Below are 19,276 nucleotides of genomic sequence, written 5' to 3'. Positions count from 1 at the left end.
TGGTTTCTTGTGCAGTTTTAATCTTGATGATGTGCCCTAACACGCTTAAAAGTTAGTCAGAACATTTATGTGCCCCCCTGTTTTGTATAATTTTTTTTAGCTTATACATTTTTGACAAAAAAAATTTAGTACAAATGTCACTTAGAAAAATCTGTAGCTATAGGAGCAAACTAATTTCAAATTTGAAATCCCCAAACCTAAATTAAACAAAATCAATTATTTGCATAAATGTGACAAAAAAATTGCTCCCCAGTGTAATACATTCGTTTAAATTTATTCATAAAATTACAATCTGCTCTTTTTATTTATTAATAAGATATTTGACATTTGCTGCCTTTCTTTCTCCCACTTTTTTCCAAAATCGCAAAAACGCTATTTAAAAAATATTATTGTTCTAGCGACCAATTAAAAGTTCCCTATTTTTTTTAAACAAAAAACTTTATTTTTTGTTAACTTACTACGAATTTAGAAATAATTCACAAAAAGCTTTTAATTAATGATCTTTCATTGTAAAAACAGAAAGCAAAATTAAGATAACAGAAGGAAAGTTAGAAACAAAGAGAAAGTTTCATGTCAAAATTGGTTTTCAGAATAACATACCTGCCAACTCTTCCGGATTTTCCGGAAGATTTTATTTTCATATTTAAAGTGGTAGTAAATATATACTATTTTTTTCTTTTATAAACCTAATTTTTAAATGATTTTGATCACCACTATTCTTACAAAAATTAAGCACATATATTAATATGCATTACTATCATGGTTGTCAACTTAAGTTTTCTCAAATACAGTGTACTTGTTTGCTTAAAATTGAAGCTTTAATTCCATTTTAATACCACTGGGAAAAATGATAATGGAAGGGATTGAAAGTTGGCAGGTATGGAATAATATTTAGGTAGCTCAAAAATATCACATTTTCGTTTTCTCCACAATGATTTCAAGATAATGATGTATGAAATAAAACATGTTTGCACAAGATTGCAGACAAAAATAAATGCACTAGAGCAGGGCTTCTTAACCTGTGGTTCATGGACTCCTTAAGGGGCCCTCGGTCATATTTTGGGGGTCCGTCGACTACCCCTAATTTTTAAAACGTTTGGATTAATAATATTTAAATAACGTAGATTTTTTTTTCTTTGCTAAAAGGTGAAAATTCATACACATTTGAAACTAGGTGATTGAGATACCCCAAATTCAGTGCGGACTGCACACAGCCCTCTAATATCCCTGTCATATTTTTATCATCCTCCACTAACCGGTTTTCAGTTTGAACCATCAGGGGCAGCCCCCTGATGACGTCTGCTGTGCTATTTTTATAATCCCCTATCAAGCTAGGTACATTTGACACCTTGTCCAGGTTACTAGATTTAAAATTTTTTGCTAAGAAGAAAGCCCAGTTTCTGAAATCTGGAGCATTAACTAATCTTGGATTTGGTATTCCACGAAAACCTCTGGTTGAGGCATCTCTCACAGTTGAATATCGTATTGCCAAAAGCAAGAAACCGCATACTATTGGAAAGACGTTAATTAAGCCAAGTGCGCTGGAAATTGTTGAATTAGTTTGTGAACTGGAACAGACAAAAAAACTTGAGGCTATTCCATTGTCAAATGATGTGATACATTCAAGAATAGTCGAAATTTCTTGCAATATCTTGAAACAGATCATCGTTGAATTGAAAGCATCGTCATTTTTCCTTAGTATGCAACTGGATCTTGAATTGTCTACACACATCTTGAATTGTAGTCAACTTTTTGTTTTTGTTCGTTATTTATCTCTTGATACTATCAAAGAGGAATTCTTATTTTGTGAGTCTCCTTTGCAAACTACAGAGGCAGTTGATGTTTTAGTAATGTTAAATGTTTTCTTTACTAAACACGACTTCCACTGGAAGGAAAAACTTCATTCACTTTGTACAGATGCAGCACCTGCGATGCTTGGCAATAAATCTGATTTTGATCTGTTGGTAAAAAAGGAGTCTCCTAATGATCTTGTTACTCATTCATACCTGCCAACTTTTAATCCCTTCAAGGATGATTTTCCACAGTGTTAGTAAATTTAAATTTGAAATGCAATTTTAGGCAGTAACATTCACTGTATTTTGAACAAGCTTACGTGGATCACAACAATAGTATTACATATTAATATAATTTCTTCTGTGCGTGTGTTTGTCACTGAACTCCTACTAAACTGCTGGACCGATTTAAATGAAATTTTTTGTGTACCTTCAGAAGGATTCGAGAATGGTTTAGATTCACAATTCGGTCCAATTTCGATAGTTTTTTAATTAATTTTTTATTGAGTGAGAATTATTCTACTTCTTAAAAGTTATACTTCTTATGCGACTTCCAACAAGAAAGAGTTAAACGTTTAACGCTACATTTTTATTGGCCGCGAAATCACGTGGTAGGATCCAGTTCTCCCTCATTCATTTCCATATTGTTTTGGTTCTCACTAGCATAAAAATAATAAAAGTCATAAAACTTTTGTTTTTCTGTAAATATTTATTTAAGTTTGTTTTGATACACATATAATTTAATAGGGAGCAGGAAAAAGAGTCGTTGAATAGAATTTGTAATTTCGTGTTATTATTGTGTTTGAAGAGTTTTGAAGTGTGTATTTTAAAAATGTAAAAAACTACACATTTTGTAGATTCAGTGCGGAATTGAAGTGAGTATTTTGTATAATTTTGGATCGAATTTATACGTGCGTTGGTTAACAACCACTCTAACCTATAAATTTATTTGTGAAGCTAATTGATTTCATATAAAACTTTTTCAATTGTTTTTATTTAAAATTTCTTATTTGAAATATTAAATAAAAAAAGCAAAAAATTAAAATTACACATTTTTTTCTCTAAAATTTGGTACAATAAATCTTTTTAGTCCTGCTACTTAATTAAAATATCATTTTCAATAAATTACTCATATTTTTCATGTACTATTTTACAGTATTTTGTTTTACAAAGAAATGCCACGTCTTCGTGGAAGAGCAAGAAATATTGGTCGACGTACTCGAAACGCACAATTGGTTCATGATCGTGGATTGAATAGAACAGTTGAAGAACACTTGACAGATAATGTTAATTCAAGAAATCAAGTCATCAACGCAATCAACGTCTTCGTGCAAGTGCATCAAGACAACGAGAGACACGCCAACGAGCGAGTAACGAAAACAGAGAACGTAACCAACGGCGAATGCAAGATAATCGAGCATTGATACGAGCATCACTTAATCGTCTTGCGTTTGAATATGACCCTGAAATAGACTATTCGTCACATGCATTAATCTTAATCGGTAGTATGGACAACGAGTGTCAGTATTGTCATGCATTAAAGTACAAAGGTGAATCAGCTGGTTTATGTTGCGCATCTGGAAAAATTTCACTTCCACCGTTTAATCCACCACCGGAACCTTTGAAAACATTATTAGCTGGAACCGCATCTCAATCGAAATTGTTTTTGCGGAAAATTCGTAAATTCAATTCTTGCTTTCAAATGACATCATTTGGAGCAGCAAAAATTTCTCATAATGAGGATGGTCGTAATTTTGAATCTACATTTAAGATTCAAGGTCAAGTGTACCACCAAATTGGTTCATTGCTTCCAATGCCTAATGTCGATCCAAAATTCTTACAAATTTACTTTATGGGCGATGAGGAGCAACAAACTCATACACGATGCGTATACAACCATATAGAGCAGATGGAGGAACGAGAAATTGTGGACATTTTGGAAACGTTCTTGCAAAACCATAAACAATTGATACGATTGTTCAAGACTCTTTCCAACAGACTGCAAAACGACAACTACGCCATTGTTATTAAAGCAGACAAAGTGCCCTATGGAGAGCACGCAGGCACATATAATGTTCCAACTGTTAATGAAGTTGCAGTTGTTATGGCTGGTGACCCATGTGAACGTCGAGATATTCGCATACAACGCAGAGATAATACAATACAAATAATTCAAGACAATCATCGTTCTTACGACGCACTGCAATATCCGTTGATATTTTGGGAAGGAGAAGAGGGATATCATTTAAATATTAGACAAAGGAAACCAACAACAGGCACAACTTATAGATTATTTTATAATTTTTTTTTGAACCAATTATTTCTGTTTATCTTATAAATAGTTTTATTTACAGGTGAAGAACTAATCAAGAAAGTTAGTGCGATGAAATTCTACGCATACCGGTTGATGATTCGTGAAAATGAAGACAATAACATTCTCCGATGCAGACTGCTATTTCATCAGTACATTGTTGATATGTATGTAAAAATCGAAAGTGAGAGATTGCGTTATATAAAATTTAATCAAGCAAAACTTCGTTCTGAGGAGTACATTCATTTGCGTGACGCCATAATCGGTAACGTAGATGCAGCGAATGATATCAACAACATCGGTACCGCATATATTCTTCCATCATCATACATTGGTAGTCCGCGTCATATGCAAGAATATATTCAAGACGCCATGACTTACGAACGCGCATACGGCCGACCAGATCTTTTTATCACATTTACGTGTAATCCAAACTGGGATGAAATTGAAAATTTGCTGTTATCAGGTCAAACATCGATGCATCGCCATGATATCATTGCACGTGTGTTCAAACAGAAATTGAAATCTCTGATGAAGTTGATTACACATCACTCGGTATTTCGTGAAACACGATGTTGGCTTTATTCTGTTGAATGGCAAAAACGAGGTTTACCTCATGCGCATATTTTGATTTGGTTGGTGGACAAAGTACGCCTAGAAGAAATTGACAAAATTATTTCAGCGGAAATTCCAAATCCGAATGTTGATCAAGAATTGTTTGACATTGTGACTACTAATATGATCCATGATTCATGTGGTTCTCTCAAAATGATGTCACCATGTATTGATAATGGAAAATATACGAAACGTTTTCCTGAACCATGTCAAACTGACACTATCACCAATATCGATGGTTATCCATCTTACCGTCGTAGAGATGTAGACAATGGCGGTCAATCATATGAATAGCGTCTATCAAACGGTGTAAGAGTTGACATCGATAATCGCTGGGTGGTTCCATACTCACCATTGCTGTGCAAAACCTATAAAGTACACATAAACGTTGAATTATGCAGTTCGGTGAAGTCTATCAAGTACATTTGTAAGTACGTTCATAACGGCAGTGATAAAGCTATATTTGCTGTTTAAAATGTAAATAAGAATGACGAAATGACACATTATCAAATGGGACGATACATAAGTAGTAATGAAGCTATTTGGCGAATTTTTACATTTCCTGTACATGAAAGGGATCCTGCTGTTGTACATTTGACTGTGCATCTTGAAAATGGACAGCGTGTTTATTTCACTGAACAGAATGCACTACAACAAGTTTTAACAGCTCCGAAAACAACTCTTACTGAATTTTTCAACCTTTGTAATCTACAAGATATTGTTGGTGAACTTGCAAAGACATTAATGTATACTGATGTTCCTACATTTTTTACATGGAATAAACAATCAAAAAGTTGGGAACCACGGAAACGAGGCACTCCAGTCCCAGGATTTGGGGACATAGTTATGACAAATACTTTAGGACGAATATATACAGTTCATCCTAAGCAACGCGAATGCTTTTTCTGCGCTTGTTATTAGTTAACGTTCCTGGACCGACATCCTTCCAATACTTGCGAAAAGTCAACGGTAATTTATACGGCACTTTCTTTGATGCGTGTCGGGAGTTACATTTATTGGAGGATGATAACCATTGGGACCTCACACTTGCAGATGCAGCACTGAGCTCATCTCCACAACAAATTCGTCAATTATTTTCAATAATATTGACAACGTGTTTTCCGTCTGAAGCATCTGCTCTGTATAAATATAAAGACTCAATGAGTGAGGATGTTTTGCATCGGATTAGAATTACTAATCAAAATCTCAGTATTGAATTCTCCGCAAAAATATATAACGAGGCATTAATAATGATTGAGGATATTTGTATTCTTATTTCAAACATGCCGCTCATAAATTTTGGCATTCCAGCGCCAATCCGCCAAGCAGCAGATATCATCAACAGCGACGTTCAACGTGAACACCAGTTCGATATGACTTCTGGCTACTTTTGTTGCTAACAATGAACGATTGCTACTGCTGAGCAACGAAATATATATGATCAAATTAACGTGTCAATTGCAGCACAACAAGGTGGATTTTTTTTCTGGACGCACCATGTCGCACTGGTAAAACATTCCTCATCTCACTAATACTTGCGCGCATTCGATCTCAAAATCATATTGCATTGGCAATTGCTTCATCAGGCATTGCAGCAACCTTACTTGATGGTGGGCGGACAGCGCATTCAGCACTTAAATTACCTTTGAATATTCATACCAATCCCGAAGCAATGTGTAACATAAAGAAGCATTCAGGCATGGCTGAAGTTTTGAGAAAATGTAAAATTATTATCTGGGATGAATGTACAATGGCCCACAAGCATTCGCTTGAAGCTCTCGACAGGTCCCTAAAAGATATCAAAGATAATGCTCAGCTTTTTGGTGGTGCTCTACTGCTGCTGTCAGGTGATTTCAGACAAACATTACCCGTCATTCCACGTGCGACATATGCGGACGAAATAAACGCATGTTTGAAAGAATCTTATCTTTTGCGAAGTGTCAGTAAATTATGCCTTACTCTCAATATGCGTGTTCAACTTCAAAATGATCCATTAGCGTCAAGATTCTCTGAACAACTGTTAGACATTGGCTATGGTAAAATTCAATTGTATGAAGATACACAATATATTCGACTCCCACAGAATTTTTGCAACATGGTGCCTACCAAAGAGGAGTTAATAAAAAGTATCTTTCCATATTTGCCACATAATTATACTAATCATGCATGGCTACATGAGCGAGCTATTTTAGCCGCAAAAAATTTAGATGCTGACGCAATCAATTTTAAAGTACAACAATCATTGACTGGTAGTGAAATTGCATTCAAATCGATTGACACTGTTGTTGATCCTGATGAAGTTGTCAACTATCCTGCCGAGTTTTTAAATTCACTGGATTTACCTGGAATGCCACCCCATTAATTTGTGATTGAGGATCGGTTCACCTATAATTTTGCTTAGAAATTTGAATGCTCCGAAATTGTGTAATGGCACGTGACTGGTCATAAAAAAATCATGGGTAACATTTCGGAAGCCACTATTTTAAGTGGAAAATTTCAAGGTGAAGTTGTACTTCTACCGGGGATCTCAATGATTCCTTCAGATTCGCCTATACCATTCAAACGTTTGCAATTTCCAATCCGCTTAGCATTTGCTATGACTATTAATAAGTCACAAGGTCAAACAATGACAATTTGTGGCTTAGATTTAGAAAACCCGTGCTTTTCTCACGGTCAATTATATGTTGCGTGTTCCAGAATTGGAAAACCCTCGAATTTGTTTGTGTATGCTCCTGAAGGATTAACCTAAAATATTGTACACCTAATGGCATTACGATAACTTAAGTTTTTTTTAATTGAAAAAATATATCTGTTATAAAATAGTTTAAGTTTTCACTTTTTTACCTTTAATTAAAATAAGTTTAAGTTTTGATTTAAAGCAACCTCTACATTTAACTTCGCTGATAGTATACACATACTCACACGCTATCAATTGGTCGAATTGTGATAAGGTATATGTAATGACGTTAGATAATATGGTAACCTTTTAATAAAAATTTGCACCAAAACAATCCAGATTGTTACAGCTTATTCAAAAAAATTTGAAATTTTCCAATTAAAGACGTGTGTACAGGACATCGTCTGTCGGGTCCGCTAGTATATGCATAATTTTTTTAAAAATAGTGGTGGATTAAAAATATTAAAAATTAAGTTTAAAAATGCAAAGAATACATAGTAAGCATATATTTTACTACCACTTTAAATATAGAAATAAAATTTTAAGCCAAATGCGTAAAAGTTGGCAGGTATGCTCATTTTTTTTTACATAGGCATGCACTGGCTACAAAAACTCTTTCAACCAGCTTAAAAGAAGTATTATCAATAGTAATTAACACTGTGAATTTTATTTGAAGTACAGCTCCTAATCGTCGTCTTTTTAAACCATTATGTCAAGAAATGGACGCAGAACATGAGGTACTTCTGTACCACACGGAAATGCGCTAACTGTCATGAGAGCAGATTTTTAAACAAATTTTCATGTTGAAGACAGAAGTATCACTTTTTCTAGAAGAAAAAGATAACCCACTCTTCGAATATTTAAAAAAAAAGATTTACATATAAATTGGCTTACCTGGCAGATATTTTTAACCACATGAACAACATAAGTCTTTTAATTCAAGGGCCTGATATCACCATTATGGATGCCCTTTATTCCCTTCTAATAATTGATGTTTTTCGCACTTATTTTTTTCACAGGGGGGTGGTCCGTGACTTCTTACAAAATTTTAAAAGGGGTCCATTGTACCAAAAAGGTTAAGAAACACTGCACTAGAGTATTAACACTTCGAATTACAATTCAAGTAATTTTTAGACATCATATGCAAATAGCTACTTCTCTAAAGAAGCTTTTACAGCAATATCTTTTAAAACAGCTGATTACAAATTATAATGATATTTATTTTATATCCACTAAATATTCACTTCTTATGCATTGTATATTTCAGTTTAACAAAATAATAACTTCATATAACTTTCATAACTTTTTTCATTGAATTTTAGGGCATTATATAATGTACTGTAATGCATCTTATATAATATATTTATGGGTAAAACGTTTGGCGTTGTGCACTTTACATTTTTTGAGCAATCCTAAATTTCACGAGTAGGAAAATAGCATTTTGTTACAAAAGTATTTCACAGAAACGTAAGAAAATAATAAAATACTCAAACAATTATTGTAGTAATGGCTAAATTAATTTAAAGTGTCTACTTTAAATCATTTACATAATTATTAAATTACTTAAATTATTTACATAATAGTGGTCACATAATATTTACACAATAATTCTAATTTATTAAAATATTTATGCATTGTCTTTGCTAGGAAAAGCATTTTCTGAATCTGCAAAAATTCCGTCGTAGTTGTGGGATATGTATAATACCGGCTGTGGGATATGTATAATACCGGCAGACCATAGATTTATTTCGTGATTGAATTGCCTGCCTGCGATTATAATATGGGTGCAGACGATATCAGTGACCTAACAATCGGAAGTGAGGAAGTAACGGGTTTGAATAACTGAATAACACAGTTAACCATGACTCGTGCTGTCTCTCTCTCACTCTCTCTAATTTGTGCTATCTGTATATATGTGTCTTATCCTGGGTTTTTAAACTGTTCTTTGAACTGAGCACAGAAGCCCGTGTATGTACGAATATAATCTCTCTCTCTCATATTCAAATACTTCTCCTACCAGTATTTTCTCTTTTCCGTCTCGCTTTGGTCCGTCTCGCCAAGTGGTATATCTTTGTTTATACCAAGTTGATATACTTTCTGTTACCGACCACTTTAGCTTTAAATAATCATTGTGCTTTGATATCAGATGCAAATATGAATATTTATATTATTAATATATAACGGTAGACACACTGTATTCATAAAAAAACACTTATTTTGACTCGATAAAAATTTCAGAGAACTTCCTTTAATATCGTGTTTCTGATCAATTGAGAAACATTTCTTTTATTTTCAAAAGTAGGAAACTGACAACGCTTATTAACATCGATTAAGTTTCATTGACACCTATTAAGTTTCAGAGTATAGCGTTGCTAGCACTAAAACTTTTACATTTCAATTCACTAGTATGAGGGATATGTTAATTCTATCTGGAGGTACATTTAGATAAATGACGGTTAATATTGTCGGTAGCCTAGCCCTACATGAGTGATTCGCGGGCGTGATCTGAACACGCCTACTTTGACTGAAACGCCCACTTTGATTTAAATGCACCAAGTTGAATGGATGGTTCAGAGTGAACAGTTGACATGCTATTTGTGACTGAGACATTGTCCTCCTTACGCTGTTGCTACTAAGTCTCGGTCACACGCAACGGAGGCCTGTACACAGTCAGCTGATAATTGGAACACAGGAGCGACCACGCCCACAACCGTGATCATAATGCAGCTCTCCCGGCATCTCGTAAAACAGCAAGGAATCAACTAGTTGCATCCATTCATTGAATTCCATCACATATAAAATTCTGGTGGGGAGTAATGCAGCGTAGCTACCGATAAAACTATTTAATTCCAATTCACTAGTATGTAAGACATGTTAACTCTCCATTCTTTCTTTAGATACCTTTTGATCGATGGCTCTTGATATGGTTGGTAGCCTAGCCCCACAAAAGGCTTCCGAAATATTGAAAAACATTTTTGAAAACTGCATTCACAGTAGTGCCCCGTATAATCAAGAAAGTTTCAGTTTTCTCTTTTCATAGTTTAGAACTATCTTTTTTCTAAAGTATTAATCCTACTACAATTTGAGACTACTTATTTATCTCTTTAAGAGCTATAAAACATGTATTAATAATACAACAGTTAGAAAAATGAGAATTTAAAATCAATATTTTGCGATTATTCTTTCTTACCAATCCAGCTTTTACCCCAGTAAAAGTAGAACGGATCAGGCGTTACGTCATTAATTTATACGCATAATTAACTGGCTAGTGTGTAATACTCTTGTTAAATAGAATAGGTGTATTTGGGCAAATCTTGTTCCCCCTCCCCCGTATATTTCTACTTATTTTTATAAAAATTACCCTGAGTAGAGGAATAAAAAGAATAAGCTTACTTAATCTCATAAATTCTTATTTATATAATTATTTCAAAGATATTTCAGATTTAACGAGCATAATCTTTTATCTTTTTTTCTCCCTCATTGATACTTTTTCAAACTTGACGATTTCCGTCAAAATTTGAGAGGCACCTGTCCACAATTTAATAATATTTCTGAGTAAGTTTTACGTGCTTGGCAGGAGTTTTTACATGATCCGGAAGTACCGTGCAATATAAGACCTGAGATTAAAAAATTCGAAGTTTAGAAAAACAAGTTATAAATTCAGAAAAATTATGTATAAATTATTTACTGTCAAAAAACGTATATTAAGTTATTCTGAGAGAACGAAATCAATTATAAATCCGCAGCACATGAATAATACAAATTTCTATATTAAATGCATCAATATAATTTTCCTAAAATTTGAGATTCGAAAAGGCAATGCTAAAAACGCATTGTCCTACCAATATTACAAAATTTTGAATCTAACTAATATCTCTGCACTTTGTTTAATATATATTTAATTTTACAATATTACAGGTTAGAGCCGTGATGGCTCAGGGGATAGAGCGTTCGCTTTCCATTGAGGTGAACCAGGGTTCGATCCCGGCTATGGCTGGTCGATACGAATTCCACATCCGGCCTGCACAGGCGACAATACTGACTTGAAATATCCTCAGTGGTAGACGGATCATGGGTAGAAGTCCCCTTGCCTTCAGGCTAACAGTGGGAGGTTCTCGTGGTCTTCCTCTCCGTGTAACGCAAATGTTGGTAAGTTCCATCAAAAAGTCCTCCACGAAGGCAAATTTCCCCCAATACTTGATCCAGGAGTTCCCTTCTAAATTGGGTTCAAAATTACAAGGCTACGGAGTTGAACATTAGTAGTCGAAAACCCAAAAATTGGGTCTGCTGCTCAACGACAGTAACAATTATAGTAATATAATATAATATTACAAGTTAAAAAATACATTTATACAGTTTATCTGAAAAGTAAAGCTTTAGAAATTTTAATGAGAATTTAATAATTCATAACCAATAGTATAAACTTTTACCAATAAAACAATTCTGTTTTACTTGAAAATAAGCATTATAAAAGCCAGTTCTAAATTCAGAATGTAATATTTTAAACATTTGTCAATAAACTGCTTTTGCAGAATTGCGAAATTAGAGATATTAAACGAGAATGTAGAAATATCATAAACTTTTGGGCTATGAAATCCATCTGCAAAATTGTTTGAAATCCTAACTGTCGTAACGAAATATTGATAAAAATCTTCTTAACAGGGGCAGCGATTAGAAAAGTATGATGGTGAACTCATTAAACTCTTCAATCATTCTGTTAGATGCAGATTTTAGTGAAAGAGGAATCAATGTGGCTATCAGTGAGGAATTACCTAGCTCTACAGATAAGGACATTCTGTAAAATGAAAGCGAGGATAATGAGAGAACCCGTTGAAAGACGAATCACACCCTACAATCCGAGCTTAAACTTAAGCCTTTAACCTGTCTTAATGTCATTAAAATAAATTGTTATGCATTGCTTTATTCTTAGGAGAAAGAATTATTAGTGCTAATTTATTAGTAAGTATTATCTCATTTTCAACTTGAATTATATGGGAATTATTACATCTAATTACGAAAAATAATAGAAATTTCCTATAACTATATTTAAGTAAAATATTTTAAGAGTAGTTGCCTACTCACTTAAAATTACGAAAAGTAATCATAATCTTCGTAGAAATATCCTATAACTAGATTTCCATCAATAAAATATCCTAATAAGAATGAAAAGCTTACTACATCGGAAACACTTGTTTTCAGATTGAATTGTAAGGAAATTGTCTCATCTAATTACGAAAAATACATTTTTGTAGAAATGTCCTATAACTATATTTAAGTAAAATATTTTAAGAGTAGTTGCCTACTCACTTAAAATTACGAAAAGTAATCATAATCTTCGTAGAAATATCCTATAACTAGATTTCCATCAATAAAATATCCTAATAAGAATGAAAAGCTTACTACATAGGAAACACTTGTTTTCAGATTGAATTGTAAGGAAATTGTCTCATCTAATTACGAAAAATACATTTTTGTAGAAATGTCCTATAACTATATTTAAGTAAAATATTTTACGAGTAGTTGCCTACTCACTTAAAATTACGAAAAGTAATCATAATCTTCGTAGAAATATCCTATAACTAGATTTCCATCAATAAAATATCCTAATAAGAATGAAAAGCTTACTACATAGGAAACACTTGTTTTCAGATTGAATTGTAAGGAAATTGTCTCATCTAATTACGAAAAATACATTTTTGTAGAAATGTCCTATAACTATATTTAAGTAAAATATTTTACGAGTAGTTGCCTACTCACTTAAAATTACGAAAAGTAATCATAATCTTCGTAGAAATATCCTATAACTAGATTTCCATCAATAAAATATCCTAATAAGAATGAAAAGCTTACTACATAGGAAACACTTGTTTTCAGATTGAATTGTAAGGAAATTGTCTCATCTAATTACGAAAAATACATTTTTGTAGAAATGTCCTATAACTATATTTAAGTAAAATATTTTACGAGTAGTTGCCTACTCACTTAAAATTACGAAAAGTAATCATAATCTTCGTAGAAATATCCTATAACTAGATTTCCATCAATAAAATATCCTAATAAGAATGAAAAGCTTACTACATAGGAAACACTTGTTTTCAGATTGAATTGTAAGGAAATTATTTCATATAATTACGAAAAATACATTTTCGAAGAAATAAATATCCTATAACTAGATTTCCAAACATAAAATGTTCTAATAATAATGAAAAGCTTACTACATGGGAAACAGTTGTTTTCAGATTGAATTGTAAGGAAATTGTTTCATCGAATTACGAAACATGCATTTTCGAAGAAATGCCCTGGAACTTGATTTTTCAAGGTTACATATTTTAAGAATAGTTGCCTACTCACTACATTAGAAAAACTGTTTCAATATAACGAAAATTAAACATAATCCTCGCATAAATATCCTATAACTAGATTTTCATCGATAAAATGTCCTAGTTATAATAATAAAGCTCACTACATGGGAAACACTTGTCTTCAGATTGAATTGTAAGAAAATTATTTCATAACTACGTCTCAAAGAAATGTCCTAGAGTTTGACTTTTATAGGTAACATATTTTAAGAATAGTTGCCTACTCATTACATTGGCAAAACTATTTCAAAATAACGAAAAATAATCATAATCTTCGTAGTAATATCCTATAATCTGATTTCCATTGATAAAATGTCCTAATAATAATGAAAAGCTCACTACATGGGAAGCACTTGTTTTCAGATTGAATTATATGGGAATTATTTCATCTAATTACGAAAAATACATTTTCGTAGAAATATCCTAAAACTTGATTTTTATTGGAAAGCATATTTTGAGAATAGTTGCCTAATCACTAGATTGCAAAACTGTTTCAAAATTACGAAAAGTAATCATAATCTTCGTAGAAATATCCTATAACTACATTTCCATAGATAAAATTCCCTAATAATAATGAAAAGCTAACAACATGGGAAACACTTGTTTTCAGATTGAATTGTAAGGAAATTATTTAAGCTAATTACGAAAGGTACATTTTCGTAGAAATGTCATAAAACTTTATTTTTATAGGTAACAAGAGGTATTTATAGGTATTTTAAGAATAGTTGCCTACTCACTACATTGGGAAAACCGCTTCAAAGTAACGAAAGGTAATCATAATCTACGTAGAAATATGCTATAAGTTGATTTCCATCGATAAAATATCCTAATAATAATGAAAATCTCACTACATGGGAAACACTTGTTTTCAGATTGAATTGAAAGGAAATTATTTCATCTAATCGTGAAAAATTTATTTTCTTAGATGTAATTATCCTATAGCTTGATTATCATAATTAAAATTTTCCATGAAATATAACATGCTCACTCCTTAACATGGGAAGGACTCACTGTTTGCTTGAATTATGTTGTTATTTCATCTACGAACAACAAAAAATGCCTGTTTGTAGAATTGTCCTATTAACTTGATTTTCATTGCTAAACTGTTTAAAAATAGATAACATGCTTATTACATGGGGAAATCTCATCTTCAAATTGAATTATTTTAGAATTATTTTATCTAAATACGAAAAATATAGTTTCATAGAAATGTCCTGTAACTTGATTATCGTAATTAAAATGTTCTAAGAAATATAATAAGCTCACTGCACAAGAAAAACTCATTTTTAATATGAATTATAATAGAAGAATTTCATTTAAATTAAAAAATACATTTTCGTGGAAGCAAGACTTGATTTTCATAGACAAACTATTTTACGAAATATTACATGTTCAATACATGGGAAAAAAATTCAAAATTCCGAATAACATTTATAATCTTCGTAGAAATGTACTATAGCTTGATTTTATACATAAATTGTCACACAAAAAAGGAAATATTCACTATATGAGAAAAACTTATTTTCAGATTGAATAGTATATAAGAATAATTTAATCTAATTACGAATAACATATTTTCTTAGAAATGTCTTATAACTGTTCAACCATAATTAAAATATACTAAGAAATATTTATCTGACTTACTCCATATGGAAAACTAATTTTCAGCTTGAATTATGTTAGGAATATTTCATCTAGTTCATCTTTGTAAACGCGTCTGGTAACTTTATTTTCATGGAAAAATCTTCAAGAAAGGATAATAATCTCGTTGTTATGGAACAAAAATTCCATTATTTCATTCAAAATATATTTTCATAAAAGTGTACTATGACTTGAATTTGAATAAATGAAACTTATTTATTAATTCAATACAATACAAAGTAACAACAAGAAACGAGCTTAGAAGAATTAAATTGAACAAATTACTCTTGGATCTCTAGTTCCACGTCAATACTGCGGAAATAAGTTTATATATAATGATAAATAATAAAGCAATTGAACAAAAACACGCATAAACAGACATGAAGGGGAACACAAAAGCGATAATAAATAATAATATAAAATTCAAGGACTGAAATATCAAGCAGGAGTGCCTGGTTAAAATCAAGCTAAATCAGTCAAAAAATCACCTAAATATAACTTATACAGAAAAAGATAAATGTAGAGAATTGCCATGATAAGTGTAGAGAATTACCATGATAAAAGGTCTTCAACAATAAGTAGTGATAATTAAAAGTTTTATCAGTTTATTGAAAATATTTCAACTACTTGCATTTTGTACATCGAAAAGAAGTAAATTAAAGCATTTTGGCTATAAATACTGAAAACTTTTACGGAAAATGTGCTTGTTAAGCTAGGGTATGAAATGATTTTGACTAAGTCTTCTAATACTAGTCGTGTTGCTTTCGCTACAACCGTCTAGGTTTTTGAAAAGATGAAAACATAGTTTGTAAAAATAAATTACAGAATAGCGCAAGGAAAAAAAAATCTTATAAAATTTCCGTACTGTATAGTAAGGACATTTCAGGTAAAAACACATAATTCTAGCAATAAAAGTCAAAATGGACGGTATTTAAACCATTTATATGGTAATTTTTCAGTTCATATGGTTACAGTTTTCAGGAAATTCTGGTTTTCTAAATTATAGCTCTTATTACCACACTTTTAGTAAAAAATTCAAAACGCAAAAGTAAATTTAGCCAAATAAATAATTTTTAGGCCATCCTTGATAAAATTATCAACCACATTTATCACACGCTATATCATGCTTTTCGCATACTATAAAACCATATTGTGTTATTAATTTAACCAAAATTCTTAGCAAAGCGCTTTGGTGTGAAATAAATTTGGCTAGAACTTCCAATGCTAGTCGTATCGTTTTTGCTACAAGCGTTAAAGTTTTTGAAAAGTTTAAAATCGAGTTTGTACAAAAAAAATCAAGGATTAGTACAAGGAGAAATTACAGTACTGGATAGTAATAACATTTCTGATCAGAACCCGTAACTCTAGTAATAAAATTCAAAATGGACGGTATTTAAACCATTTATATAGTAATTCTTTTACATTCATTTGATAACAGTTTACTGGAAATTCTGGTTTTTAAAATTGTAGCTCTTATTACAACACATTTAGTAAAAAACACAAAACTGAACAGTAAATTTAACCGAATAAATGGTTTTTAGGCCATCCTCTGAGGTATCAGGATAAAATTATCACATTTTACCGCATTTAGCAAGTTTTATCCCACACTATAAAACAATTTTTTGTTGTTAATTTTACCAAAATCATTACCAAAGAGATTCGGTTTGAACTATTGAGCATTTTAGTGATTAAGGAGATATTTTTAGGCTGTACTTTTTTTTCTCAGTGCAATATGTTTAGTGACTAGTAGTGATTTGGGTAGATTATTCATTCATTTTAATAAAAGAAGAGTTCAAAGTAGGAATTTGTCTTGAATATTACGTAGTTTATTTACGTTAGTTATATAATCCCCACTCTTTCCAAGCTAATAAGACATAATAAATATTAGACTTCATTTTCCTAAGTAAAACGTTACAAAAAGGATAAAATAAATTGAAAGTGGAGGGGAAAAAAACTCTTTGTAACACGACTATCGGAGTATAACAATGTCAATTATCATAAAATGTAGTTATGACTAACTAAACATTTGATTGAATATAATTTCTGACATTGTTGGCACTACTTAGTGGTAGAAGCTTTATTTTATTCTGTTCTAAGTAGTTTTATGAAAATTTATTTTTTTGACCATTTTTGCAGTAACGATTTAAAGGTTTAGGCGTACATCATGTTGGATCTCCGCATAATGCTACCTAATATGAAAAATTGAGAAAACTGAGAGGTGATGAAAATAATTACGGACTCCTTCAATTTTAACAGAGCTGGATTTATTTTCTTAATCATATCTTCCTCGATACTTTTTTTGGCAGATAGTTAGCGTTTTTTCTCCCTACTCTCCTTCCCACCTAAATAGTATCTTATTTTTACCAGATTGAACCTGTTGAAATTTGAAAGTATTTCTTAAAATCCTCTCTGTCTTCTCCGTTAATCAAGCCCGTTTATATAATTTACCATTTTTTACTCTCCTCTATTTTTTTAAATGCTGCTGTGAATGACCAAAATAGGTGATTGCTGACTTCCAATGGTGAATGTTGACAATTACATAGCCGCTTTGGTAAATGTCCGAAATATATACTAGGTCTAGTTAAGTGCCACTGCCCGGTATGCCCTGCATCAATGCTTTTTAATGTCAAATGCCACTGGCCAGCATACATTGAACAGGTAATCCTAACACTGATGTTTCTCTTAATCTATCCTCAGAAAATATTAAAATATCGATTAAATATAATAATATCGATATATATATATATATATATATATATATATATATATATATATATATATATATATATATATATATATATATATATATATATATATTAATATAAAATCGGATATAACATTCACCAAAGTGATTAAGTGATTGTTGACATTCACTTATAAAAGTCGACATTCTCTTAATTTTGGTCATTCACGGCAACATATATACCTCATCATGAAAAACCCTTATATTTAAATGACAGTGAAAGAGTTCTAAAAATATATTCTTCCAGGTTCTAAGAATAATACATCGCATGAAATTTTATCCAAACAATTGTACCTTATACATGAAAATAGCTCAAAATTCTAAGAGTATGACAAATTTTCTGAATTATTACGCATTTTCACTATCATTAGTTTTTCTTCCAGCCCGACTTCCAGCGTATTAGACAACATTTGTTAAAATTTTATTTTAAAAAAATATTTAAATATTTTTTGTGCTTATATGCCTTTACAAAATGATTATCGATGTAAAAATAGAATTGGTTTGTTCCTCGTTGGTCTGAGGTTTCAGGTGCAATAAAAAGTTATGAGAAAGATAAAAGAAATTCTATTTAAAGAGCTTTTTGATCTGTTTATGGCATATAAATACCTTATTATTTGAATCAAGAGGATTTGTGAAGAAATAAAAATACTTAAAATTGAAATTCATCACTTTCATGTAATTGTTCAGAAAAAAGGTTAAAGAAATAATTGCGATTTATTAATTGAATTTTTTAAAAAGATATTTTATCGCAATTATAGGTTAAACTTCTGCTGCATATTTCTAAATAAAAATCTCAGAAGAATCTCAGAAGGTTACATAATTTGATGTTGTTGTTGTTGAAGGCCATTAAGGAAAGGGAGTGCGATTGTTCTTGCTTTCCAGTGGCACCATCTATGGCCCAGAATTCAACTTCTGCCACACCCAAAAGTCACACCTGTTTTTAGGGCGGAAACATTCATGCATCCATTAATTCATCCACAGATAGTAATTTTGACCTGAACCAGAGAACGATCAATCTCCAATTCAGTACCCCCAGAGGCATAATTTTTATTATGGGAACAGGGAGGACTTTGTGACCCGACATATTTAACGCGCACCAGTCACCATTTACTACACGGGGAGTATTTGGTCGGCTGG

General features: G+C 31.7%; 3 protein-coding genes across 3 annotated transcripts; all 3 read left to right on the top strand.

Annotated features, from left to right (window-relative positions):
- The first annotated feature begins 3,300 nt into the window (after positions 1 to 3,300).
- Positions 3,301 to 5,013, top strand: LOC122269380 (uncharacterized). The gene is made up of 2 exons (XM_043042186.1): positions 3,301 to 4,069; positions 4,148 to 5,013. The coding sequence occupies exons 1-2, from the start codon at positions 3,301 to 3,303 to the stop codon at positions 5,011 to 5,013; spliced, it is 1,635 nt and encodes a 544-aa protein (XP_042898120.1).
- Positions 5,014 to 5,214: 201 nt separating this feature from the next.
- LOC139427270 (uncharacterized) lies at positions 5,215 to 5,640 on the top strand. Its single transcript, XM_071188329.1, has one exon. It carries the CDS (start codon positions 5,215 to 5,217, stop codon positions 5,638 to 5,640), a length of 426 nt encoding a protein of 141 aa, XP_071044430.1.
- A 778-nt stretch (positions 5,641 to 6,418) lies between these two features.
- Positions 6,419 to 7,081, top strand: LOC122269379 (uncharacterized). Its single transcript, XM_043042185.2, has one exon. The coding sequence runs from the start codon at positions 6,419 to 6,421 to the stop codon at positions 7,079 to 7,081; it is 663 nt and encodes a 220-aa protein (XP_042898119.2).
- Positions 7,082 to 19,276: the final 12,195 nt, after the last annotated feature.

The sequence above is a fragment of the Parasteatoda tepidariorum genome, chromosome 12, assembly GCF_982258835.1.
Source record: "Parasteatoda tepidariorum strain Cologne lab strain chromosome 12, Ptep-v5.0, whole genome shotgun sequence".
In the NCBI taxonomy this organism is placed as follows: domain Eukaryota; kingdom Metazoa; phylum Arthropoda; class Arachnida; order Araneae; family Theridiidae; genus Parasteatoda; species Parasteatoda tepidariorum.
This window is presented reverse-complemented; position numbering and strand designations above follow the sequence as displayed.

Coding starts and splice junctions, on each gene's coding strand:
- LOC122269380 (XM_043042186.1), top strand. CDS start 3,301: ATGGACAACGAGTGTCAGTATTGTCATGCATTAAAGTACAAAGGTGAA. Junction 4,070..4,147: donor ACAAAGGAAACCAACAACAG/GCACAACTTATA, acceptor TTTTATTTACAG/GTGAAGAACTAATCAAGAAA.
- LOC139427270 (XM_071188329.1), top strand. CDS start 5,215: ATGACACATTATCAAATGGGACGATACATAAGTAGTAATGAAGCTATT.
- LOC122269379 (XM_043042185.2), top strand. CDS start 6,419: ATGGCTGAAGTTTTGAGAAAATGTAAAATTATTATCTGGGATGAATGT.